The sequence below is a fragment of the Trifolium pratense genome, linkage group LG6 (assembly GCF_020283565.1).
Source record: "Trifolium pratense cultivar HEN17-A07 linkage group LG6, ARS_RC_1.1, whole genome shotgun sequence".
In the NCBI taxonomy this organism is placed as follows: domain Eukaryota; kingdom Viridiplantae; phylum Streptophyta; class Magnoliopsida; order Fabales; family Fabaceae; genus Trifolium; species Trifolium pratense.
Genome location: NC_060064.1, coordinates 36,467,078 through 36,494,802, shown reverse-complemented (window position 1 = coordinate 36,494,802; position 27,725 = coordinate 36,467,078). Strand labels below are relative to the sequence as shown.

At 32.1% G+C, this 27,725-nt stretch overlaps 2 protein-coding genes, 1 long non-coding RNA gene and 1 pseudogene across 4 annotated transcripts; 3 read left to right on the top strand and 1 right to left on the bottom strand.

Annotated features, from left to right (window-relative positions):
- The first annotated feature begins 5,225 nt into the window (after positions 1-5,225).
- LOC123892193 lies at positions 5,226-9,306 on the top strand (annotated as a pseudogene).
- Positions 8,774-12,740, top strand: LOC123889320 (ABC transporter G family member 44-like). Its single transcript, XM_045938607.1, has 2 exons — positions 8,774-9,668; positions 9,944-12,740. Exons 1-2 carry the CDS (start codon positions 9,339-9,341, stop codon positions 10,256-10,258), a joined length of 645 nt encoding a protein of 214 aa, XP_045794563.1. The 5' UTR covers positions 8,774-9,338; the 3' UTR covers positions 10,259-12,740.
- LOC123889321 lies at positions 9,955-13,431 on the bottom strand. The gene is made up of 3 exons (XR_006802450.1): positions 13,186-13,431; positions 12,756-12,811; positions 9,955-10,133 (listed from the first exon to the last, which is right to left on the bottom strand). It is a non-coding gene; the product is annotated as an uncharacterized LOC123889321 (long non-coding RNA).
- A 2,723-nt stretch (positions 13,432-16,154) lies between these two features.
- Positions 16,155-24,161, top strand: LOC123889307 (pleiotropic drug resistance protein 1-like). Of its 2 annotated transcripts, XM_045938590.1 has the most exons (24): positions 16,155-16,797; positions 16,886-17,006; positions 17,112-17,200; positions 17,292-17,376; positions 17,490-17,649; positions 18,015-18,091; positions 18,201-18,254; positions 18,360-18,450; positions 18,629-18,930; positions 19,020-19,301; positions 19,412-19,728; positions 20,071-20,231; positions 20,332-20,435; positions 20,585-20,741; positions 20,823-20,948; positions 21,070-21,239; positions 21,505-21,837; positions 21,930-22,220; positions 22,310-22,393; positions 22,479-22,612; positions 22,709-22,936; positions 23,043-23,214; positions 23,326-23,580; positions 23,734-24,161. In XM_045938590.1, exons 1-24 carry the CDS (start codon positions 16,487-16,489, stop codon positions 23,998-24,000), a joined length of 4,371 nt encoding a protein of 1,456 aa, XP_045794546.1. In that variant the 5' UTR covers positions 16,155-16,486; the 3' UTR covers positions 24,001-24,161. The 2 variants fall into 2 exon arrangements, with proteins under 2 accessions (XP_045794546.1, XP_045794545.1); XM_045938589.1 differs by having other exon boundaries at positions 16,191-16,797; positions 20,585-20,948.
- The last annotated feature ends 3,564 nt before the right edge of the window (positions 24,162-27,725 follow it).

Here is a 27,725-nt window from a genome sequence, read left to right as displayed (position 1 = left end):
TCAATAAAATGATGAAATACCTAAAATAACATTTTAAGAATAACTATTCAAACTTTGTCAACAAAAAAAAAATATAACTATTTAAACCAAATTTTCACTTTTATAAAAAACTTCTTTATAAATATTTTTTACGCAAAATTATATTACACTACAAAAATCTATTTAAAAAAAAAATATAACAAACATGTGAAGTGAATCCATTAACAACTCTCAAATTGTGTAACTTTCACTTGTTTGATGGACTAAGAGAGTTGTGTAAGTTATGGCATGACTTGATGACTTTAAGATACCCTTCAAAACTTAGAGTATGTCAATAATTTTAGGTAATACTTCTGCGACTCATACATATTTATTATAATATAAAATTATGTGATTCGTATATCTAAAAACTATTTAATATGATCCAGGGGCGTCTCTGAGTTTTAGGAGACTCTGTGCAAAATTTAAAAGTGATCCCTTAATAAAAAAATATAAATTTTTTTTCAAAAAAAAATTATCGATTTAAATTGTATATAATATAATAAAAAATCATTTTTATTCTTGTAATCATATAAATTATCAATATTAAACCAATTGCATTAAATCAAATAGAACAAGAAATACAAAATAATTATCTTTGTATATAACGTCAAAAAGGAACATCTTAATCTAAGATTAAATTTTATGCAAAGATTAAAATTGACTAGAACTATATTTCCGAGTATAGATAACTAATCTATTGATACTCATATGATATTTTATGAACATTAATAATATATAACTATTATTTTAGGACCTAAAATTTAACCTATTAATATACATCTGATATTTTATGGGTATAAATAATATATAAGTAATATTATATGACCTCAAAATTTTGAGTTTAGGCCCGATGCCGTCGCACTTCCCGCACATGTGTGCAGGCCGGCTCTGATATGATCCATTAAATAAGTCAATTTATGTACAACAACAAAAAAGTCAATAGTAAATCGATGATACGGTACTTTAAATAAAATATTTGAATCATTTTTTAGATACTAAGAATAAAGTATAATTAACCTATGAAACTCCAATAAAAAAAAAAAACGAACAGATCATTAACTTATGAAACTCCTGTAGATATCTCCATTAGAGATTCTCTTAGAATAGTTCAGTGATCGACCTATATTAATTAATATTTTATTTGGATAAATAATTAGGGTCATGCAAAATAGTGTCATTGGGGCACTAGTTAAGCATATTTAAAAAGGAAATAAAAATATAAAATTAATAATAGGAAGATGAGTTTGTGCATATTTAATAGGTGGCATTTAGCACGGGGAAGTAAAATCTTTTCCCACCATGAGCAAGTTGGCTTTTTGCCCTTGGATCAAATAAGGAACATAATTTTATCATGGTCTCTGCACATTATATTTTTCTTTCTTTTCTTCCACACTCAGATCTGGCCTAGGAAGCACCGACACTTCAGATTAGGCGTATCCGTGTCGGACACGTGTCGATGATTACACTAAATTATGTCATTTTTCCAAATTTTTATCGGTGTCAACGTGTCAGTGTCGTGTCCGATGTCCGTGATTCATAGGATCTGACAGACCATCTCTATAACAGTATAACCCTTCTCCTTCGCCCAGCCAAAATTCATGTTCATGTTCAAACTCAAACTAATCTTCTCCATTAACTTCAAAACTACATGAACTTATAGATCCATCTAACAAGAACCAAAATTTCGGTTTCCCTTACCAACACATTGATTCGGCTACAAAGGAATATGAAACCCATGATCTTATTTATTTGTCAATAAAAATATAAATTTTCACATGATATTATCATTAATAGATTGAAATCATAAACGATTCCATTTGTTAATTAGTTGAAACTTAAAACATCCTTAGCATGATATTGGATGGAAAAGATCCAATTTATTAGATCTGGAACAACATCTATGTAAAGCTTGCACCAATTTTGTCAAAATGAAGATTTTGATAAAAAAAATATAAGAATTCAGATGAATTAAGATTTGTGTCGCTGGGTATATTAGTTTGATGATGATATGTATTTACATATATTTCTTGGTTTCAATCAGATTCAAGAACCTCCAATTAACTGGAGGAAAATAAAAATGAAATGTTAATTATACATAGAATGGTTGTGGGAAGAGAATGATTGTGGAAGACAATGTAAAAAATATAATGCGGAGAGACCGATAAGTAACTTTATGTGATGTTTGTTATTCCTATTTATTTTAGTTATTGTCTGATCATAAGACGATCATTCAATGTTTTGAGTCATTTTTATGTATTTTGAGTCTGGTATGTAAATAGGACTTAATTGTAATCCTTCGTCCAAAAAGAGGCTTTTTGGTGATAACTTGAGTCAAGACAGACCACTGGACCTAAAGCAAGACAAAAAGGGTTCAGATCTATCTCATGTTAATTAGAGTCAAGACCCGAGTTCCGTACAACAAGGATTGTGTGGAGTCGCATGTGCAGTCAAAGCTCCATGTATGCTGTGAAAGAAGACAAAAGCACTACCGGACGAAGCTAAGACAGCTGGCAGATTTCTCATGTGCAGATTGTATTGTCTGTTGTTATCTTAAGGGAATATGTCTTATTCTTTTGGGCTGTCTTATTCTAAGTGGTTAGGGCCCATAATCCAAGATTGATCTCTATATAAAGGAGCCAATAACCCTAAATCTATATGACATGACATACAAGGAGAAGGAAGTGCTAGCTTGGAGGCAGAATACCTAAGTTTCGTGGAGAGCTACTTGAGCCGCTGCCGCAACTCTGATGCAATTCCGATAACTGGAGGCGCGACGTTTCTGACTTGGAGGTCGAGACATCATCTCTAGGTGGTTGTGTTTGTAGGTTTACATTTCTATTCTCATCTGATGTGTAGATCTATTCCTCTTGTTATTTGTATTGTAAAGCTCACCATGAGCTAAACCTCTTGATGTTGGAATTATGTGAAGTTCAATGAAAGTTTAATGTCATTTATGTGATGTGTTGTATGTTGTTATGCTATTTTGGTTCATTTGTTATTTTGTTATATATTTGATTCTGAGCTTGATCAACTTAGAATTAGATACAAGTTTATTATTATGAGACATCTAATAGTAAATGGATTGAATGAACTAATATGGTTAAATAGAATATGGACACATACTTCTTACTCTAGGAATTAGACATCACATAAGCCTTGAGGCCATTGTGATTTAAAACAAGCAAGATCTTTTCTGAACTAAAATGAATTAAGCGTGACCTAGACATAGACCCACCTTATCCCTCATTTTATTATCTAATGTTGTAGACATACACCACAAGGAAGCTTGGTCACAATAGTCATGACGACACTTATCACACACAAGCATTAAACCGTAGTTGAACTGATCATTGATTCCAAGAACTTTCCAACTCTTGTCATCAAAACCTATTTTCATTATTGTCATTTATATTCTCTGTTATAAAAACCCAAAATGATATTTTGTTACCTTTATGCTCATAAGTTAAGAGTTGAAATTAAGTTCCACTCGCAATCCCTGTGGGAACGACACTCTATCTTATTACTTTTCTGCAATTGACTGTGTATACTTTTACAAGTCTTACAAAGGCCGGACAAAGACCATGATAAAATTATGTTCCTTATTTGGTCCAAGGGCAAAAAGCCAACTTGCCCATGGTGGGAAAAGACTTCACTTGCCCAAGCTAAATGCCACCTATTTAATACGTTGAATGCACAAGTTTCAAGATAAATTTTATATATTGGTATGCTTAACCAGTGCCCTCAAGGGCACTCTTTAGCATTTTTCAAATAATTTATTTACACTTTATAGTGTAAGCGCTTTTGTCTAATCTATTTTTAAACCAAAAGATAAAATAAATTTAAATTATTATTTTTGTATAACACAAGCATTTATATCAAACGAGTTTATAGCAAAAAACTAGTTGATAGAGATTTTAACGGATAAATTAACTAATTTAATTTGAAGTGTCCGGTAAAACTAGGTAGTAGTTGGATTGACAGAAGTATAAAATGACGTAGAAAAAATGGTTAAATATGTTTTTAACTCTCTATAATTTAAAAATAGTCCCTACATTTCAAAAACTATTTAAAAAAACCTTATAATTTGTCTTCGTTGCCAATTTAATCATCGATGTTAAATTTTTAACCGATTGCTGATGTGACATCAATTTCTATTAAATTAAATGGTCTTGCTAACTAGTGTTCTGACTCCCGAATTACTCTTTAAGCGTGTGTTTGGTATATGTGAATTACTAGAGAGAGAAGTTGAGGCGAGAAAGATAGAAGAGAAGATGGACATTTCTCTTGTTTGGCGGACCACATAAATAAGGGAGAGAATTAAAACGTGTGGGGTGATTCTTTATATAAGTGTAGGGCCGACACTTATATAAAGAATGACAATTTTAGTATTATTATGATTAAATTTTAATAAAAATTGGATGTAACTAAATTTTTTTAGGGTGCGATTAGAAAATTTCAAAGTTATATTTTTAATATTGACTTTATTTTTAGTTTCGTTTTTAATATACTCTACATGATCCTATCTTTAAAACATAATCTTCAGTATTCTTTTAGTCAAAAAAGAAATAATAGCTTAAGGGGAGGTACCGTATATTTTCCTTTTATTATATTTTTAATTTACTAATTAAGAAAATTAAATATAGTAAATATATCTTAAAATGTGTATAGTGAATTTTTTTAATTGAAATTAGTTAATATTTTTAAATTAGAATAATATTATTTTTAATAAAAATTTACCTTTTTTTTTTCAAAGACACTAGTTGGCCAAAAAGAAAAAATTCACATAAAAGTGAAGTTGTTTTTTTTGTTGACTAAACTTAGACAATAATAAAAATAAAATGTCTTGAACAAAAATAGAATAAAATGTTAGATATCATAAACTTTTGAAGAAACATTGTTCAAATCACAGTCAAACTAGGATGAATTTCTAAAAAAAGAAAAAGTGGAAGATATTATATACACAATGGATGTGCATTTGTTTAAAAGGCTAAAATGTAAACAAAATCAAGAAATAACACACAATAAGAAACAACACAATATATGAATCATGCATGCATGCTAATCTGCATCCTCTAGAAGTGTTAAAAAAAATAAAAAATAAAATCCTATTTCTATGTGCATTTTATATGAATATCATACATACAAACTTGTGTTGCTGAACATTTAGTTAGAAAGAAAATTGTGATTGTTTGTCAGAACTGGAAATGGAGAGTAGTATTGATGTTGAGGGAAGATTCAGAGGAAGCAGTAAGAGAAGTTTCGGGTTTGACAGTTCATCATCACTAAGGATCAACGGTGAGGCGGATAATGTCTTCCCTAACTCTGTTAATAGGGAGGACAATGATGATGAAAAGGCTTTGAAATGGGCTGCAATTCAAAGGCTTCCAACTTTTAGACGTTTGAGGAGAGGTTTGTTGATTACCTCTGAAGGAGAGATTAGTGAAATTGATGTACACAAACTTGGGTTGCAAGAAAGAAAATATCTGCTAGAAAGATTAGTGAGAATTGCAGATATCGACAATGAAAAATTATTATTGAAGTTAAGGGACCGCTTTAAAAGGTGACATTTCTACTCATATGAATATTATTAATCATTAGGTTTAAGTATAGTTTTGATCTCTATAATTTGTCTTATTTACAATTTTTTACTCTCTTTCGAAATATACAATTTTTGACTGCATTTTTTATGATGAAATAAGTCGGATGCGGGAATTCTCACGTATTAACTCAGTTTCAATTTAATCAGTTCAGTTGTAACATAATTATATGACCAATCACATCATCAAAAATCAAACTCAAGTGTATAGGTGGGAAGACATTTTAAAAACTGAGTTACCAAAAAGTCCCAAATGAGGCAGAAGACTAAAACTGTATTTAAGTTTATTGTTATTGTTGTTGTTTTCTCCTGCAACATAAAGATGCACTAATGTTTTCACTTTCACCTTGCATTCATTTCATGACATCCCAGAGTTGGAATTAAGATGCCTACAATCGAAGTTCGATTTGAGCACATGAAGATCGAAGCAGAAGTTCGTGTAGGAAAGAGAGCTTCGCCTACCCTCACTAATTACGTGCTTGATATGGTAGAGGTGAGTAATAACATTGATGGAGAAACTCTGATATACTAATTCCCTTATCTTTTCTTTTCTGTTATTTCAAAGGCTCCAATTAACTATATACTAAGAAGAAGAAGACAACAATTGAACATTCTCAAGAATATTAGTGGAATAATAAAGCCTGGCAGGTAACAATTGAACATGGATTCCAAGTATATATGATATGTATCAAATATATTTAATTTAATATACTTACATTTGCTAATCGATACATCTCCAGGATGACATTGCTGTTAGGCCCTCCAAGTTCTGGAAAAACGACGCTCCTTTTGGCCTTGGCTGGAAAACTTGATCCGAAGCTAAAGGTAGCTTAAGAAAAATGAAAACATGTAATTTAGTTATATTTTCCATTTTCAATTTCTAGCTAGGTAACAATCTTTAATTTCATTATCAGTTCTCTGGGAAGGTGACTTATAATGGTCATGAGATGAATGAATTTGTACCTCAAAGAACTGCTGCTTATGTCAGTCAAAACGATCTTCACATTGGCGAATTGACAGTTAGAGAAACTTTGGAATTCTCAGCTAGATTCCAAGGTGTTGGACATAGATATGGTTAGTACACGACATTGAATTTTAAAACATATGACAATTGAAAACATGATTCCATGTTGATTAGAATATATCATTGGTAAAATGCAGATATGCTAGAAGAAGTATCTAGAAGAGAAAAGGAGAGAAACATTATACCTGATCCAGATATTGATGTCTTTATGAAGGTAACAAACAACACAACATCCTTTACTCTTCTTATTTTCAATTACGAATAGAATGAATAATAACACAGTGGATGAACTTGTGACATGAGAATTTAGGCAATTGCAACTGGGGGCCAGAAATCAAATCTTGTAATAGATTATTATTTAAAGGTAAAAATTCATATACTCAACTTTCTTCGATATTTACAAAGTACTAGTAACAATAAATTTATAGTTCACTTGCTTTATATGTTCAGATTTTGGGACTAGAGACCTGTGCAGATACTGTGGTGGGAAATGCAATGTTAAGAGGTGTCTCTGGAGGACAAAGGAAACGGGTTACGACAGGTAAGCCAGACACCATTTCAACATTGTGGTATACATCCTGATTCACCATAATAGAGTGACAATAAGAAAAACGTTTGAATGTGTTAATACAGGGGAGATGCTAGTAGGAACAGCTAAGGCTTTATTCATGGATGAAATATCTACTGGTTTGGATAGCTCAACAACTTTTCAAGTTGTGCAATCAGTGAAGCAGTCTGTCCACCTTCTCAATGGAACTGCTGTTATCTCACTCTTGCAGCCAGCACCAGAGACTTACGATCTTTTTGACGACATTATTCTACTCTCTGAGGGGCACATTGTGTACCAGGGTCCTTGTGAACACGTGCTTGAATTTTTTGCTTCATTAGGTTTCACGTGTCCTAAAAGAAAATCTGTGGCAGACTTTTTACAAGAAGTAAGCGTAATCTAAGAAGTAATTGTAACATTATTTCTTTCTACATTCTACAAATCTATATGGATATGAGTGAATGTTAACTATTTAATTTTGGCCATTATGCTATAGGTGACATCAATGAAAGATCAGGAGCAATATTGGGTAGAAAGAGGGAAACCTTATAGATTTGTGACACCTGGAGAGTTTGCAGAGGCATTTCAGTCATTTCATGTCGGGAGAAACCTTGGTAATGAACTTGCTACTCAATTTGACAAGTCTAAAAGCCACCCAGCTGCTCTGGCAACCAACAAGTATGGAACTGGAAAATGGGAATTGTTCAAAACTTGCTTATCAAGAGAACTTTTACTCATGAAGCGCAATTCATTTATATATAAATTCAAACTTTGCCAAGTAAGCTCAAACAACTTGAACATTACAGTATTTCACTTTATGTATAAACTAAGTACATGCTACTCTATTAATAATGCATTTCTCCTTCTTTAAGCTAGCTGTGATGGCTATTGTTACCATGACTGTTTTTCTCCGAACTGAAATGCACCACGATTCAGTGATTGACGGGGGCATATATGCCGGTGCATTGTTCTTTGGAAATATGGTGCTTATGTTTAATGGATTTTCTGACCTTTCGATGACTGTTGTGAGGCTTCCCGTGTTTTACAAGCACAGGGACATGCTCTTCTACCCTTCTTGGGCATATGGTATTCCGTCATGGATCCTTAAAATCCCCATAACAATTGTTGAAGCAGTTGTTTGGACAGTCCTCACCTATTTTGTCATCGGTTATGAACCTGAAGTTGGAAGGTAAAAAAGAAAATTTTCAATATGTATTCATCAAAACTTGTCAAGTATTATTCAACTCAGTTTGACTTTGAACCCTAATGTGTAATTAACAGTATCTTTTTGTGTATGATTACAGAGTATTTAGGCAATTCCTTCTTCTCATACTAATCAACCAAATGGGTACTGGACTATCCCGATTTCTTGGAGCAGCTGGTAGAGAAATGACAGTGGCTACAACAATTACGTCATTTATATTCTGCTTCTTTGTTGCCATGGGTGGTCTGACCCTCTCAAAAGGTACTATTGTAGTTCATATGTTGAAGTAGTTAAAGTTAATGTTTCTCCTATATATTATTGTTAGAATTTAGGATAACAATACCTTCCCCCCTTTTTTGCTTTTTGGTTTCAGATGATATAAAAATAGGGTGGATATGGGGATTCTGGATATCGCCTATAATGTATGCACAAAATGGCTTAGTGAATAACGAGTTCCTAGGGAAGACATGGAGAAAGGTTCTTCCTAACTCGACAAACCCGCTAGGAGTTGAAGTTTTGAAATCCCGTGGGTTCTTTACAGAGCCGTACTGGTATTGGATATGTTTCGGGGCATTGATTGGATATACATTATTGTTCAACTTGGGTTACATTCTTGCTCTAACATACTTAAATCGTAAGTTTCTTTACATTAATTAGAATATATTATAACAAAGATGAGCCTAAAATATGAATTAATATTGCAAACTAATTATGCAGCAATTGAGAAGCACCAGGTTGTGAAATCAGAGCAATCTCAAAGTAGTGAGGAGAATGGTCTAAGTAAAAGTGGAATGGTTCTTCCTTTTGAACCACATTGTATAACCTTTGATGAAGTCTCGTATTCTGTAGACATGCCTCAGGTAACACATATTTATTCAAATGAAAAAGGTTTGCATTCCACTCTCAGTTCTTAATTTTTAAATGGGTTTCATTAAACTTGAAGGAAATGAGGAGTCAGGGTGTCCTCGAAGATAAGTTGGTTCTTTTGAATGGTGTTAGTGGAGCTTTTAGACCAGGTGTTCTCACTGCACTAATGGGTGTCACCGGTGCCGGAAAAACAACTTTGATGGATGTACTTGCTGGTAGAAAAACTGGGGGATATATTACTGGAAACATCACAATTTCTGGGTATCCTAAAAAGCAAGAAACCTTTGCAAGAATTTCTGGATACTGTGAACAAAATGATATACACTCTCCTCATATTACTGTCTATGAATCCTTGCTCTATTCAGCATGGCTCCGATTGCCGGAGGAAATCAATACAGAAACTAGGAAGGTTGACACTCTATTTACTTTCATGTTAAGTTTTTAGATGTTTTTAAGTATGATACAGTTGTTGTTATCCTGCTTCACCAGATTTCATTAATTTTTCTAAAATGTTTGCTGTTGTATTCAAATTCATATCCACTTATTATTTTCAAGTAAATTTTCAGTACCCAAGTGCATAATTTCGAGATTTGGCATAATTATCATAAATTTTAGATAGAACTATTATGTCCTATAAAATAATGTTGGAAGCAAGAATAGTTTGGAGCTGACCAACGGTTACAGGTGTTCGTTGAGGAAGTCATGGAGCTAGTGGAGCTGAACCCGCTAAGGGATGCATATGTTGGTCTCCCTGGTATTAACGGTCTCTCAACTGAACAGCGTAAAAGATTGACTATTGCAGTTGAGCTGGTGGGTAATCCTTCTATCATATTCATGGATGAGCCTACTTCTGGGCTAGATGCTAGAGCTGCAGCTATTGTTATGAGAGCAGTTAGGAACATAGCAGACACAGGAAGAACAATTGTGTGTACCATTCACCAGCCTAGCATTGATATCTTTGAATCTTTCGACGAGGTAAACAAGAGCAAAAGTTCATAACAATTTATTGTTAGTTTGTTTTCTTCTTTTAAAAAGATTTTGATCTTTATTTTCAATGAAATTAAGCTTTTCTTAATGAAACGAGGAGGACAAGAGATATATGTGGGGCCACTAGGACGTCATTCTTCACATTTAATTAACTACTTTGAGGTAGAATTATTCTGAATATTTTTGGAATTGAAGTGCGTGTTTTACATCTATAATCTATCGTAGCATGAAACTTACATTCGGGCACACTTTTTTCGTAAAGAGAATTCAAGGCCTCGGTAAGATTAAAGATGGCTGCAACCCAGCAACTTGGATGTTGGAAGTTACGAGTTCAGCTAAAGAAATGGAAATGGAGATTAATTTTGCTGAGGTGTACAAAAGTTCAGAATTGTACAGGTATTTTCTAATTTGTGAAGTATTGAAGTTGAAACAATATGTCAGATAGCAAATAACTGCAAAAAGCAGAGGTTATTTTTTTTTTTTTTTGACAAACATGCACAGGTTATTTAATTAGAAACGTATGTGTCATTTTTTATAGGAGAAACAAAGCTATTATTGAAGAATTGAGCAATCCATATCCTGGTTCAAAGTGCCTTTATTTTCCTTCGAAGTACTCGAGGTCCTTTTTTACCCAATGTATGGCTTGTTTATGGAAACAACATTGGTCTTACTGGCGCAATCCGTTGTACAATTCAATAAGGTTTATCTTCACAATCGCTGTCGCCTTGTTGCTTGGGGGCATCTACTGGAAAGTTTCCTCCAAAATGTAATAATAACCAACTTGAAATTACTAGGTGTTGTATATGGCTTTCAAAGTTTTGCTTCCATTTATTCTAAACGTTAATTTCTTATTTCAGTGAAAACCAAAAAGATTTCTTTAATGCCATGGGCTTTCTGTATACTGCTACTTTGGTTATTGGTGTCAAGAATTGCAATTCAGTGCAACCACTGGTAGGTATAGAGAGAGTAGTCTTTTATAGGGAAAGGGCTGCAGGAATGTATTCAGCATTGGCATATGCTGTTTCTCAGGCAAGTGTTGAAATAGTCTTTATGTACATAGTCCCATGTATGTAAATAAATTTTTGTCTTATTTTCTAATCTTCAACTTTTCTTTCATGTAGGCTCTAATTGAAGTCCCTTATAATCTTGTGCAAGCTGTGGTTTATGGGATTATGGTTTATTCAATGCTTGGTTATGAGTGGAGCGTCACTAAATTTTTATGGTACATCTTTTTCATGTTCTTCACCTTCCTTTACTCTACCTACTTTGGCATGATGACAACAGCCATGGCCCCAAACCTAGCTATAACTGCTTTGCTCAGTAGTGCATTCAATTCATTCTTTAATCTCTTCTCTGGATTCTTAATCCCACAAACAGTAAGTTTTAGCTTCTGTTTGTTAACTGCACAGATTTGTACTGTACAAATAATTAATTGATCTTTTGTTTCTTTTTAATAATTTTCTAAAATGGGCTTGTAGAGGATCCCTATATGGTGGAGATGGTTTTATTGGATAAATCCAGCAGCTTGGACTCTAAATGGGCTAGTGACTTCACAATTTGGAGATAGAAAGGACAGTTTGGATTTTAATGGAAGAATTGTTCCAATACAAGACTTTTTGCGGAATTACTTTGGTTTCAAGTATGAATTTTTAGGAATTGTTGCAGTTATAGTTGTTGGATTTACAATAGGTTTTGTATTGATCTTTGCCATATGCATCAAGAAATTAAATTTTCAACGACGCTGAGAGTTGTTGAATATTAGTGTAGAATCAACCATTGTATTATATGAGTAATAATGAAAACTTGCAATTTACAACTAAAAAAACAAAGCAGATGTGGATTAATATTTAATATCATGCTTTAGAGTTATAATTTTTTTTTCTCTTTTTCTTTATCTTTGTGGTGTTGTTAGGGATACAAGTTAATTGCTGATATAGTGGAAGGTTTTTAGGATCAATAGCTAAGATAGGAGTTGTAAGTTGTAACTGCTTATAGAGATGTTTTTGAGTTTTAAAATGTATGAAGTATTAAAGTTATGACCCCCAAGACAACAAGAATAATATTTCCAAAGGGATCATCTCTAAAAGGACAACTAGTGTTTGTCTCTAACATGTTAGCTGTAAAATCCACAGGCAGCATTGACTGTGAAAATCGGCTAATTATCTGGCCGATGCTAAATAGACGCTAGACGGACTCCAGTCCCCTTTTAGCCAAATTGGCGAAGATATAAGGAATAGTTAGAATTGGCTTAGTTCACACCAATCAGTGTTGGTTTAGCCCATGCTAGTCATCGTTTATTTGGCTTGCTCTTAATTAGGTGTTGGCCTTTACTGTTGGCCAAGCCCGCACAAAATATATTTAAAAAAACGGAAAGAAAAACGAAAACCCTAACTTTTCAGGCAACATTTTCATTATCAGCATTGCTTATCAAAGAGAAGCCAAACTTAAAGACTTTAAAGAGACACAGACAGTGCATAAAAGCAAGAAAGAATATGAAGTGTGAACTTACTAGCAACGTCCCACAAGCCGAAGTTGACAATTCTCCCGTCCGTAACATAAAAATATCTACAAGCAAGACAAATTCATGGTATGTGAGTGACAACTGACAACAATGATAATTATAATCATATATATGAATATCTACAACAGGCAATTAAGATCAATTCATGGTAAGATATCATAAGTTTTGATTTGATTAAGACAAATCCATAACATATAACTCTCATGATTTGATTATATACAGCTATAATGATTTATCATTCTTAAACCACAAAACATAGCAATTAGAAAATGGCAAAAATAGGAGCCTAATTTCAAATTTCAACATATTTATTAACATTCCAACAAATTATAATATTCCAATACATCAAAACCCCAAAAAAAAACCCTAAATTAACCCTAAATTGTGACAAGCAAGATAAGTTGAAATTATTTGGTACCTAGAAGTTGAAGATAAGCTGATATATTAATTGGGGCATTGTGCTTCCCCGCAAACAATGTTGAGCTTCAGTTGTCGGAGAAGAAGACTGATGAGCCTCATTGGAGTTTAACCACCAGGATGGGGATGGTGGTTAGGTTAGAGAAGGTGCGGCGGCGATTTTCGCCGTCGTTAAGGCTACACGGTGGTGGCAGAAGATAATTCGTGGAAATTATGACGTTTAAGTTCAATTTTGTCCTTTGTCAAAAAAAAAAAAAGTTCAATTTTGTCCTTTTGCTTCTAAAAAACGAAAAGTACAATTTTGTCCTCTAACTTTTCCTAGATTCAGTTAAGTAACGTACTTTGCGAACTTCCTTAAAAAAAAAAACATTTTAAGAGGTGATATAAGGTAAAAAAGAAAATGCTTAAGTTTTTATCTTTTAACAAGATAAAAAAAAAAAAAAAAAATTGCATTCATATAGTGTTGTTCCCGTTAAGGATCTGGACCGGTTCTGTGGAAGAAACTAGAAGTGGGATGGACAAAATATAATGTTGATGTTGTGTTTGTAGTTGGTTATGGTGAGACTTCTATAGGTCTTTGTTTTCGCGATATTAATGTGCATTTTATGGTAGCAACCTGTTTACTTCGTATAGTGGAAGGCAGAGCATGAGCTCTATTACATGCTATGAACGAGGTTATTTATCGTGGATTTGAACGAGTTCAATTTGAAAACGATTCAAAATTGTTGATTGATGCTATCCATTCTAAAAAATGAGGCAATTCGAAGTTTAATTTAATTGTTAATGACATTATTATTCTTTTTAGTGGACATGTTGATCTTATAGAGGATCCTTTACTCATATGTTTAACCTTTGGCAAAATTACACCGTAGATATTTTATCTTATTTTTTCGTAACACTTTCATTTTTTTGTAACACTTTGATTCTTATCTTATTTATTTAGAAAAAATAAAGGACCTAAATATTACAAATAAAAAAAAGACCATAGTATTACAAAAGAAAGATAAAGGACCAAAGTATTAAAAAAAATAAAGATCAAAGTGTTAAATTTTTTTTGATAAAAACATGGAATGTAATTCTGCCTTAACCTTTTTATTTGAGATCATACAATGTGTCATGTGTGTATGAAAGTTATGCACAAACCAATAGCGGCATTTTGAACCTTTTTGAATTATTATTTTGACAAAAATAACGCAGGTTCATGAATCATGAGCTACTCACACATTAAACCTTTTCAATTCCAACTTACTGGACCACAATATATGTCGTTTTGACACTTTTATGAATATTAAGAAATGTAATGAATATTGTATGAAAAAGAGAAATTATGAGTTAGTTTACAAATTTATCCTTTATTAATTGTATGAAAAAGATAAATTGAAGAATTGAAAGAAGAGAGAGAAATAAATAATTAATGGTATAATAGAAAAAATAACATTTAATGTTTTATTGGGAATGTAAAGCGACATATATTGTGGTACACATTTTTCATCCAAAGTGACAAATATTGTGGTACAGAGGGACTACTATATCGGGCACTAGTCAACGAAGTTAAAAAAATAATTTTCACATTAAAAAAAATAGAATACACAAATTTATTATTTATTTACCATATTCAATTTCTTAACTAATGTCTTAGTGACATTAGTTAAGATATTTCTCTTGTGGAGAGGTTTTATTGTTATTGTATATATTATGGCATATCTTGTGCCTTTTCCTTTCTTAAATAAATTTTTCTTTAGACTTTTACTAACCACTTTCAAAATAAACACGAAGAATTATTGTAAAAAAATAATAATTATAATACTCATGCATCAAGTTTAATAATGTTGGACGTAAGAAAATATTTTAAGAAAAATTAATAATTGATTTTCTATCTTTTTTTTAAGTTCAACCATGATTAATTTCAACCGTTAATTAATTATTATGTAGAATCTTTCTTTTTAAATTGAAAGACTCAAGTGTTCAAGTAGAAGCTCCAAATAGTAGCATTACCATACCACATGATCAATATGTATTCATAGTAAAAACAAACATATACACTGATTTTATAAATACTAAATTGATCAATCTTACAATTTTTTGATTAAATGTGTGATTTAATCAAATAGATATGTTAAGGCACATGTTAGTATTTTCTAATTATATATTTAAGATTAATTAAAGAAACAATTCATTCAAAATTATTTGTAAGTAAAAGTTGACAAAATCGATAAATCATAATTCTTTTTTGTGTAAATTGAATGTCTTTTGCATGCAAGTGCAGAGACTAATTACTCAAACCTTGTGAGATCTAAATAAGTGGTAAATTCCCCTTCAAAATTTTAACACCGTCGCTGCATGCTCAAGTCAAAGATCAAACTCAAAATCTTTGATAAATCATAGTATATTAATATATTAACAATAACAATTAATCGTATAAATAAATTAATTAAAAAAATTTAGCATTACCTAATGGCTTGCGTATTGCTAATGCTTAGTAAGCCAATGAAATCACTGCTGATGACATTAGTTTGGTTATGCTTAAACACCCAATCACAAATTTTAGTATTTTTAATCCCTTTCCCCTTTCGAATCAAAATATCAAATCACAAATTTCCAGATCCTTTTTTCTTCTTCTTTCGTGACCATATGCATTAATAGATTATTAATATTCGATCATAGTTCCGTCACTTCCGTGACCATATGCATTAATATTGCGTAAAAAAAAAATATCGTTATTATTCGATTTTTCTTTTAGAATAAAGAGGATAAAATTTAACTAATTGTTAGTTGATTCATTGGTGATTAAGGCTGAACTTGATAGAATTAATTTTTTCAAACATTTCCTAATGCAAAGTCACATACGGCGTCTAATAAAGTAGTCAGCTTGTTTGTCCAATTGATATTATATTAAAAATGTCACCTCTAAAAAAGTCAACTTTTTAAGCTTCCTAAATATAATCAGTGATGTCAGTTAGGCCATTATTTATCCAAAAAAAATGTTCTCTCCAGTGTTACGTTTAGCTTAATTAGAATAATTGAGACTGAAATGAGTAAAAAGGAAAATAATAATAATCTCTACAACGTAATATAGCTGCAATGTACGTGGTGGTTACATAACATTGTTTATTTTTGTTTCACATTCATTAACTTCCAAAGAGAAAGGAAAAGGTTATTTTTGTCTACACAAAACAACATTAACAGAAATAACTGGAAAAAAAATTTAGCAAATAACTAATGATTTTCAATATACCCTTTAATTTTCTCCAAATTTGTAGTTAGTTATAATTTGATTTTTTGTTGCTGGTGTGGTCGTGGTGATGGAGGGTGGAGGTAGTTTTAGGATTGGAAGTTCATCAATTTGGAGGAACACTGATGCTGATGAGATTTTTTCAAATTCTTTTCACCAAGAAGATGATGAAGAAGCTCTTAAATGGGCTGCAATTCAGAATCTTCCTACTTTTGCGCGTTTGAGGAAAGGTTTGCTCACTTCACTTCAAGGTGAAGCTATTGAGATTGATATCGAGAAACTTGGGTTGCAAGAAAGAAAAGATTTGCTTGGAAGACTTGTTAGACTTGCTGAAGAGGACAATGAAAAGTTTTTGCTCAAACTCAAGGATCGAATCGACAGGTTCAAATTAAATTATTTTTTGTTCATCTTTGAAATATACTGGTTTCTTTGCTTATCATTCTTTTTCTTGTTGATTGGATGGTATCAGAGTTGGTGTTGATCTTCCTACGATAGAGGTTCGATTCGAGCACTTGAATATCGAAGCAGAAGCTCATGTAGGAAGCAGATCTTTACCTACCTTCACTAATTTCTGGGTTAATATAGTTGAGGTAAAATACTCACTTTTATAAATAGCACTAGCTTGTTATGTTATTTTTTATTTGAGATTTTAACTAAACAATTTGCTTTATTTCTATAACATTTTAATTTTGAAGGGACTATTGAACTCTCTGCATGTACTTCCAAGTAGAAAACAACACCTAAATATTCTCAGGAATGTTAGTGGAATAATAAAGCCTTCAAGGTATCAATACTAATAATGTTCTATTCATTGATTTCTCTTTGGAGCTCTTTGAACCAATATAACATGTTTCAATCAATTTGGTTATTTTCAGAATGACATTGCTTTTGGGTCCTCCAAGTTCTGGAAAAACCACACTCCTGTTGGCCTTGGCTGGAAAGCTTGATCCAAAATTGAAGGTTTGAATACTCACATACATGCGCACGTTATCTACGGTTTTCATATTTTGGCTCTCTACTTTCAACCTTGTATCTTTAGCTAAGTTGGTAATGTTGCGTGACTTCATGATCAGTTTTCTGGAAAGGTGACTTATAATGGGCACGAGATGAATGAGTTTGTGCCGCAAAGAACTTCTGCTTATGTGGATCAACATGATCTTCACATTGGAGAAATGACTGTCAGAGAAACCTTGGCCTTCTCAGCAAGAGTCCAAGGAGTCGGGCCTCGTTATGGTTAGTAGTTAACAACATTTCTTTTTGCTTATATTCAGAATAGAAAACAGAAGTTTAAGTATTAAGACTTTGTTTGGATAAACAACATATTTAAACACTTATAACATAAGCGTTTATCACATAGATACTTATGTTTAATCTATTTCTATAACAAGAGAAAATAAAATCAAACTATTCTCAATAAAGCTAAGCTATCCTGGTGAGCTTACGGAAATAAGCCAAAAACAGCTTATGTGTAATAAGTTGTTTCCTTAAGCTCTCTCAAACAATCTCACAAGTGCTTATGTCAGAAGATAAACTCAAATAAGTCAATCCAAGCAAACTGTAAATTAGAAAGTTTTGACCATGTTGTTAAAATTCTGCAGACTTGCTAGCTGAATTGTCCAGAAGAGAAAAACATGCAAATATCATGCCTGATCCAGATATTGATGTGTACATGAAGGTAATAGAGAGGCTCTTTTATACTTGGTGAATCTTCTATATCTTTTCCATACAGATAGAAATGAGACTGATAATAATGTGGCTGTCCTTTTGATTCATAATGGTCACAGGCTATAGCAACTGAAGGCCAAAAGACTAATTTGATAACAGATTATGTCCTAAGGGTAAAAATAACTTAACTTTCAAAACCATCTCTAGTCATCATAATAAATACTACATTTTAGTATCATGTTTTAAAGTCTTTTGTTTATTTTGTTGTACATTTTCAGGTTTTGGGATTAGAGATTTGTGCTGATACTTTAGTAGGAAATGCAATGGTAAGAGGTATTTCTGGGGGACAAAGGAAACGCGTCACAACGGGTAAAACAAATCTTATTTCAATATTAACGCACATCATGATTAATCACCTCAGTAACTTCATTTTGATAGACAAATGATAATATATTAGTAGTTGTGTTAGTATTTTCTTCTTTTCCATAACTTAAACTCAGCATTAATCACTTCAAATAAATTGATTATTATGAATATATAAATGTAGGGGAGATGTTGGTTGGACCTAATAAAGCACTATTCATGGATGAAATATCTACTGGTTTGGATAGCTCAACAACTTTTCAAATTGTGAATTCAATGAAACAATATGTTCACATTCTCAAAGGAACCGCGGTTATCTCACTCCTGCAGCCACCACCAGAGACTTACAATCTTTTTGATGACATTATTCTACTTTCTGATAGTCAAATTATATATCAAGGTCCCCGCGAGAACGTGCTTGAATTTTTCGAATCAATGGGTTTTAAATGTCCTAACAGGAAAGGAGTGGCAGATTTTTTGCAAGAAGTGAGTGTCTCTTTTTCTTTCTTCCCTTTTGAATAAAAAGAAGGTTTTCTAATTTGTACTATGCAATAACAATTATTATATTATTATAGGTGACATCAAGGAAAGATCAAGAGCAGTACTGGGAACACAAGGATCAGCCTTATAGATTTGTCACAGCTGAAGAGTTTTCTGAGGCATTTCAATCATTTCATGTTGGCATAAGACTTGGTGATGAACTTGGTACTGAATTTGACAAGTCTAAGAGCCATCCATCTGCCTTGACAACCAAGAAATATGGCGTGGGACAATGGGAACTGTATAAAGCTCTCTTATCAAGAGAATATTTACTCATGAAGCGCAATTCATTTGTCTACATCTTCAAGCTTTGCCAAGTAAGTTTTGAAATTTGACATTTTCATTTTAATATTATGTTATGTCCTAAGGTATTATCTGTTTTCGGCCTTACTCAAATCCATTACTGATGGCTTCCCTCTCCTTTTAGCTGTCTTTAATGGCAATTGTTGCGATGACCATCTTCTTACGGACTGAGATGCACAGAGATTCCGTGACTCATGGAGGCATATATGTAGGTGCATTGTTCTTTGGTGTTGTAGTGATAATGTTCAATGGAATGGCTGAAATTTCCCTGGTAGTTTCAAGGCTTCCTGTTTTCTACAAGCAAAGGGGATACCTCTTTTATCCTCCATGGGCATTTGCTCTTCCTTCATGGATCCTAAAAATCCCTTTGACTTTGGTGGAAGCTGCTGCTTGGGTATTCCTCACTTATTATGTCATTGGTTTTGATCCATATATTGGAAGGTAAGAAAAATATATGTTTATACAAGTTCTGAGTGTACCTGTGAATTGGACCGTTGTTATACCATAAGACCTTATCATATAAGTGCTTATGTATAAGCTATTTCTATAATAAAATAAAGTCAAATTGTTTTCATATAAGCTATGCTTGAGAGTTTACCAAAATAGGCTGAAAACAACTTATTGATATGTTGTAAGTTGTTTATGTAAGCTCTTACATACAGTCTTACAGGTGTTTATGCATGTAGATAAGCTCAAATAAGAAAATCTGAACAATCCCTTGATCTTTTTCGGTTTCTTTCCCAAATAATGATATGCATTTATCCTTTTTACTACATGATGCAGATTTTTCAGACAATACCTTATTCTTGTACTAGTACACCAGATGGCTTCTGCATTATTCAGATTCATTGCAGCAATCGGGAGAGATATGACAGTTGCTTTAACATTTGGATCATTTGTACTTGCCATCCTTTTTGCTATGAGTGGTTTTGTCCTATCAAAAGGTAGAATATCATGGATATAAAACAAATTAAAAATCAGTATTTGTCTCATTATGTATTATACTAAGAGTTTTCCTCTCTTTACTTTGCTTTATACTCACAGACAGTATAAAAAAAGGGTGGATATGGGGATTTTGGATATCACCTATGATGTATGGACAAAATGCCATGGTCAATAATGAGTTCTTTGGTAATAGCTGGAAACATGTATGTTTTTTCACGATTATATGTTCATTTTCTGTGACTTCATTATCACATAAATAATCTGATTTATCACCAAGTTTAGTGCAAATGGTTGATGTTGCAAAAAATATATATATAATGTGTTGATATCTTGGTATGTCTTCTTATGAAAGGTTCTTCCTAACTCAACGGAGCCACTAGGAGTTGAAGTTTTGAAATCTCGCGGGTATTTCACCGAGTCATACTGGTACTGGATTGGTGTGGTTGCTTTGATTGGATATACATTAGTTTTCAACTTTGGCTATATCCTTGCTCTCACTTTCTTGAATCGTGAGTGTCTTCACCTTAGATGTATAATAAAACAAACACGACTAGTCCATGTACTAATATACGAAAAAAATTATCATGCAGCACTCGGAAAGCATCAAACTGTTATTCCGGAGGAATCTCAAAACAATGAGGAAAATGGTGGTAGCAGAAAAAGAACTAATGTATTGAAGTTCATAAAGAATAGCTTTTCCCAGCACTCAACTAGAGGTAGTTGCATTTGCATGTCACAATTCATAATTACTGAAAATATGGTGTTTTCTATAGATTAGTAATAGTAGATTTTCAATTCACATAACAACTTATGGATAACGTTGGAGCTACTTCACAGTGAAAAACGGTGAATGTACAAGTGGAAGCGTCTCTCCTAGTACTTTATCTAGTAGACAGGAAACAGTTGCGGCAGAGACAAATCATAGTAGGAAAAGAGGAATGGTTCTTCCTTTTGAACCACATTCAATCACCTTTGATGATGTTACGTATTCTGTAGGCATGCCGCAGGTAACGTAGAAACCAAATTAATGAAGAGTTTAATTTTGACACATTAACCACAAAAAGTTTTACATTGTCAGCAAATCACAGTTATGAGTATTTTAAAAAGTAGTTATTATTATATAGTAAAAAAAAAAAGTAGTTATTATAATTAAAGTCAAAGTTCTAATGATCTGAAGTAGTGACGGATATGATTGATTGACGGCATAAAACATATTTACATTGACAATGGCAAAAGTTCATATTAACTTTCAAACATTATTGTGATTTGCAGGAAATGAAAAACCGAGGTTTTGTTGAGGATAAGTTAGTTCTTTTGAAAGGTGTCAGTGGAGCTTTCAGACCAGGTGTTCTCACTGCTCTAATGGGGGTGACTGGTGCTGGAAAAACAACTTTGATGGATGTGCTCTCTGGTAGAAAAACTGGTGGATATATCGATGGGAACATTACAATTTCTGGCTATCCAAAGAAGCAAGAAACCTTTGCAAGAATTGCTGGATACTGTGAGCAAAATGATATCCACTCTCCTTATGTTACTGTCTATGAGTCCTTGCTCTATTCAGCATGGCTCCGATTGTCCCCCGACATCAATGCTGAAACCCGGAAGGTTGGCATCAGAATCACTTGATAATTGTCCATAAAAAAATACTTGTATGTTTTAACGGTGTTTCTAAGTTTGAAACTGTATAATGCTTGCAGATGTTCATTGAGGAAGTTATGGAACTTGTGGAATTGAAACCACTACGAAACGCATTAGTAGGACTTCCTGGTGTTAGCGGTCTCTCGACAGAGCAGCGCAAAAGGTTGACTATTGCAGTTGAGTTGGTAGCCAATCCTTCTATAATATTCATGGATGAGCCAACTTCTGGGTTAGATGCAAGGGCTGCAGCTATTGTGATGAGGACAGTTAGGAACACAGTAGACACCGGAAGAACAGTTGTTTGTACCATTCACCAGCCTAGTATCGATATATTTGAATCTTTTGATGAGGTGAAAAATGAAAACTCAAGAATTTTATTATTTGTTTTTGCTCTCTTCCATTGTAAAGTTTCTAATATTTTTGTTACAATGAAATGCAGCTTTTGCTACTTAAGCAAGGAGGGCAAGAGATATATGTGGGGCCACTTGGACATCATTCGTCCAATTTAATTGGTTACTTCGAAGTATGTTGAAAATAGATATCCGATGAAAATTATTTTCTGCTTCAAATCGTTATCTTTGTACTAATATGTCACTTATGTGTTGAAGGGAATCCAAGGTGTTAGAAAAATTAAAGACGGTTATAATCCAGCAACATGGATGTTGGAAGTCACAACTTCATCTAAAGAAGTGGAATTGGGGATTGATTTTGCACAAGTCTACAAAAATTCAGAATTATACGGGTATTTTTTCTTCTATATGAAAGCTAATCAAACTATTGAACTGAAAAATAATCTACTACTAGAAAGCACTTATATAAATTGTACTTATTGTTTCAGGAGAAACAAAGTACTTATCAAAGAATTGAGTAATCCAGCTTCTGGTTCAAAAGATCTTTATTTTCTATCACAGTACTCAAGATCCTTTTTGACACAATGCATGGCTTGTTTATGGAAACAACATTGGTCTTATTGGCGTAATCCTCTATATACCTCCATAAAACTTTTGTACTCAACCTTGGTAGCTGTTTTGCTTGGAACAATGTTTTGGAACCTTGGCTCTAAAATGTAAGATCAATTTGGAAAAATGTAAATATTTTTATGGCTTCAAAATCTTGTGTTTGTATAACTTCTTTTTTATCTAACAGTAAAATTTCATATCAAATAATTGCAGTGAAAAGGAGCAAGATCTTTTTAATGCCATGGGATCCATGTATGCTGCTGTTCTCTTAATTGGCATAAAAAATTCTACCTCAGTGCAGCCAGTGGTTTCTGTAGAACGAACGGTCTTTTATAGAGAAAGAGCAGCCGGAATGTATTCTGCTTTCCCATATGCATTTGGTCAGGCAAGTATCCCTTAGTTTAAAACCTGCATTTGGTCAGGCAAGTATTCCTTATTCTGTTTCACTGTTACAATATCGTCATGTGTAAGTAATTCATCTTATCTTGCATTGCAGGTTGTAATCGAGCTTCCATATGTCTTTGTACAAACTGTGGTCTATTGCTTTATAGTTTATGCTATGATTGGTTTTGAGTGGAATGTGGCTAAAGTTTTGTGGTGTCTATTCTTCATGTATTTCACCTTCCTCTACTTCACCTTCTATGGTATGATGTCAGTGGCCATGACCCCAAACAGCCACATTTCCACTATAGTTTCCTCTGCATTCTATGCTGTATGGAATCTCTTCTCAGGATTCATAATCCCTAGACCAGTAAGTTTTAAGTAACTTCCTCAAAGTCTTATTGCATTTTGATTTCATGCTTTTTTTTTCCCTTAGATGTTAGCTCATTTGTAAGAGTTTGACCTTATAACCTAAGTTCGGTTTGTTGTACTAACAAATTCCCTGCATTCACCGAATTCGCAGAGGATTCCAGTGTGGTGGAGGTGGTACAGTTGGATAAATCCAGTGGCTTGGAGTTTGTATGGATTAGTGGCTTCACAATATGGAGATATAAAACACAACATTGATACCAATGATGGAAGACAAACAGTAGAAGGTTTTCTCAGAAATTACTTTGGTTTCAAGCATGATTTTCTAGGAGTGGTTGCTATTGTTAATGTTGCATTTCCAATAGCTTTTGCTTTGGTCTTTGCCATATCAATCAAGATGTTTAATTTCCAAAGGCGTTAAGGACACTCAACTCATACTTCTTGTATAGGAAATCCTATAGGACGCTTATTGTATTTTTCAGATTTACCAATCAAATATTGTATCATCACAGCTAGAGATTAGATAGTGTAAGTTACATTAGAAACATACAATACAGTTGAATATAGATCCCATAACCATTATTGTCTTTTTTTTTTTTTTTTTTCTTTTTCCAAGAAGTTAAATTATCTCATCCAAATTGATACTTTAAGTCAGTTAATTATTAATCAAAAGTTTATTACAAGAAAGTACAAAATCAAAGAACTAGTCCAAAAAATGAGCACCCTCGCTCGCTCGCACGTAAGAGTGAACAACTATATTCACTTATTGTCAAACTTTACTACAAGAGCAACACAATTGGTTCTTCTTGCATAACAACAACACTGTACAACTAATCTGAAGCAACAACAACAACACAATTGATTGAGATTAGTCCCATATGAAGCAACTCCAGGTTTCTAGTCCCATCCACATACAGCATTTTAAATCCCCTAAGGATTTAAAACGACTCTTTCTCTGCAATCCAACAACAACAAGAAGAATGGGTTCGATTCGAACAAGTACAGGCTCCGTTAAGAAGAAGAAGAAGAAGAAGAAGAAGATGAATAAGGTTCTTTCATATCCTAGTTTATCTAATTCGGAGTTCGGTTCTGTCATCAAGTGGTTTCAATTCCCTCCTGAATCCCGATCGCAGTTGCAGAGTATTGAACCGTGATCCTCTCTACCAAGTTTAATGTCAATCATCACTGAACCAATCAACAATTGATTTTTTAAGATCATAGTTTATAATTAGAGAATATTATAATACACATCTTATTCAGGCCTACCGATTTTTTTAAGTGAAATTATGGATTCGAATCCTGATCTCTACATATTATAAGCAATGTTTCTATCAATTGATCGCGAAACTAACGGGTACAATTCTAATAATCCATCTAAATAAGACATGGACAGAATAATTTCCCTTTAAAATTTTAAATAATAAGAAGGAAAATTAAGTTTGACATGGAGAAAGCGACAAGTAATGGACAAAATGAAGAGTGGACCAAATATTTGGGTGAAGAGTGAACCGAATCTTTGGATTTTTTTAATTGGGACCAAAATTGTAGAAAAAAAATTGTAGATTTAATAAAAATCAAAGAAAAAACTGAAATTTATATCCTTTACTAAACTACAGCCGGACAACTTTTTGTCCTCTATGCAAATTATCTAAAATAATATTTTGCCTACCAAATATCGTACAAAACAAAATTTATTCAATACTTTATAAACGTTTATATTTTGTTGTCATGTTCGTTATTTTTTTTTTGGTAAACTAAAGCTATTCTTTGCGCGCAACTGAAGAGACTAATCCCCTCGAGATAACTGAGATCCATTTAAGGGGTTCACCTCTCCCAACAAATGCTTCTCCATACGCACCGACCGGGAATTGAACTCATGACCAAATGGTTAAGGGACCCAAGTATCTACCACTGAGATCCATTAACACTATGTTGGTCATGTTCGTTATTTTTTGCAAATCAAACAAACTCTTAAAAATACTCATTTTTAATTAGAAGTCCCCTTTACGGTTTTAAAGACATAATCAATGATATCATCATGCCATTATGTATACTAACTAGGGGTAACCCCGTGCGTTGCACGGGTTTGATTAAAATATATAATTAAAATATTTTTATAAATAAAAAATAATAATTGTGATAACTATAATCACATATATTTAAATAATAGATATTATTTTAAAATATGATTATATTTAATATTAGTATATGGGTAAAAAAAAGTTGTTTAGAAATATTAGATTTTTTATTAATTTATATCGTAGTTTGTTCATATTTTAATGTAATAGATCTCTTATAATATTTCATAAGTTTGAAAGGATGTATCATTTTTTATTTTATTAGTGTAATCATATAAGATTTTAGTTTTCTTTATATGAGTTGCAATTTTATAGTCAGATGTCACTTTGTTTTTTTATTTTTGATGTATCCCTTATTTTATTATTTTTAATAAGAGTTGGAGGCATACCTAATTATACTTGTAGACAATATTGCTCATGAGAAATGTTAAAATAAGTTTTGATTATAGAATATGATTCATATATGGTGGCTTTGACTATTTGTTCCACGAGATCTCATTTTTTGAAAATTATGTCTCAAACAGCGTATTTGCTTACCACGTTCTATGCAATTTAAGGTTCCAAATAGCTTATTTACTTACTCATCTCTCGTTCTCTTGGAGTTTAATCTCACTTATTCACTTGCTGAAATTTTATTCCAACTTTATTAGTCCCAATTTTTTAGTCTATTGTTTGGTTCACATTTTTTTTTGCTTGGTCCTTTTGTTTTTGGTTTGTTTTTCTTTTTCTTGGTGGGGTTTGTGTCTCTTCAAAATTATTGTTAATTTTTGTCCCTCTTATTTAATATTTTCTTGAACATTTATTTTATTTTTCTTATTATATTATATAAACTTGAATATTTGTTGTTGTCAATATATAACTTTGGACGAAGATTTTATATATTTGAATTTAGGTTTAGTTATTTGGTTAAGGTAAATAAAGTCTTATAGATGAATTTAAGATTTAACATGTGTCATTTTCTTATTTGCTTAAAAAAATGTCATCTTATTCTTATAAATATTCAACTATTTTATTTTCAGCCGTAACGTAAACATTCTTTTAGAATATGTAATTAATTTATCCAAAAAGTTATATTATTACGTAAATTAAATTAATAATTTTTGAATTATTGGTGAATTTTAGTTGTGTGTAAATATGTTTAAATATATGTGTGATTATATTTTCTAAATATATGTAAATATATTTTAACATCTACGGTTTTAATAATTTCTAAAATTTATTTTGACAAATGAGCATCAACAATTTTTATTTAATAATTTTTGTCTTTTTTTAATTTAATTTAGAAAGTTTTTAGTACAATTCTAAGTGGGAGGAAAAAGTATATTAGCACAATTTCTAAACTAACATGTTTTTAGCACAATTCTTTTCATCGATTCATTTTATGGTTGTAAGAATAAGATGTCATGCGTAGATTAAAATAGGACCATCTATTAAAATTCATATATATTCATATTGAACCATCCAGATTTAGGCAAGTGTTATACGATAAATGCATGAAGATTATATATTTGGACAACCTCTAAGTCAAGTTGAATCAATATACTTCTTGCAGGTATTACAATTATAAGAACCACATGACTTGAGTATCAACTACAAAAAAAAAAAAAAACTTATTTTAATTTCTACTTTGTTATTGTTTCTATATTTCTCTTGATTGAGATCAAGTAGATTACCTACACATTGTAGACAATATAGTATTTAAAAATGAGACACATATTTATATTTCTAAATTATTTGGATTGTCTTCTTTTAATTGAATTCCTCCAACATCAATATACCCTCGATCTATATAAATTTTAAGGGACTTCAAAATCAATAAATAGAAGTCTCTTTTATCCTCTTCAACTTATTCACATGAAAAAAATTAATTATATTCCCATTAATCAACAATTTTTTATACAAATCTTTTACCTTATATAAAATAATAAATGAAAAAGAAAATAAGAAACAAATAAGCTAAAACATTAGACTAATAAAATAATAAATGAAAAAAGAAAGTTGTCTAATTACAAACATTATATTATATCAATTAAAAAAAATGATGGTTTACAAACTGCCATCAGAGTTA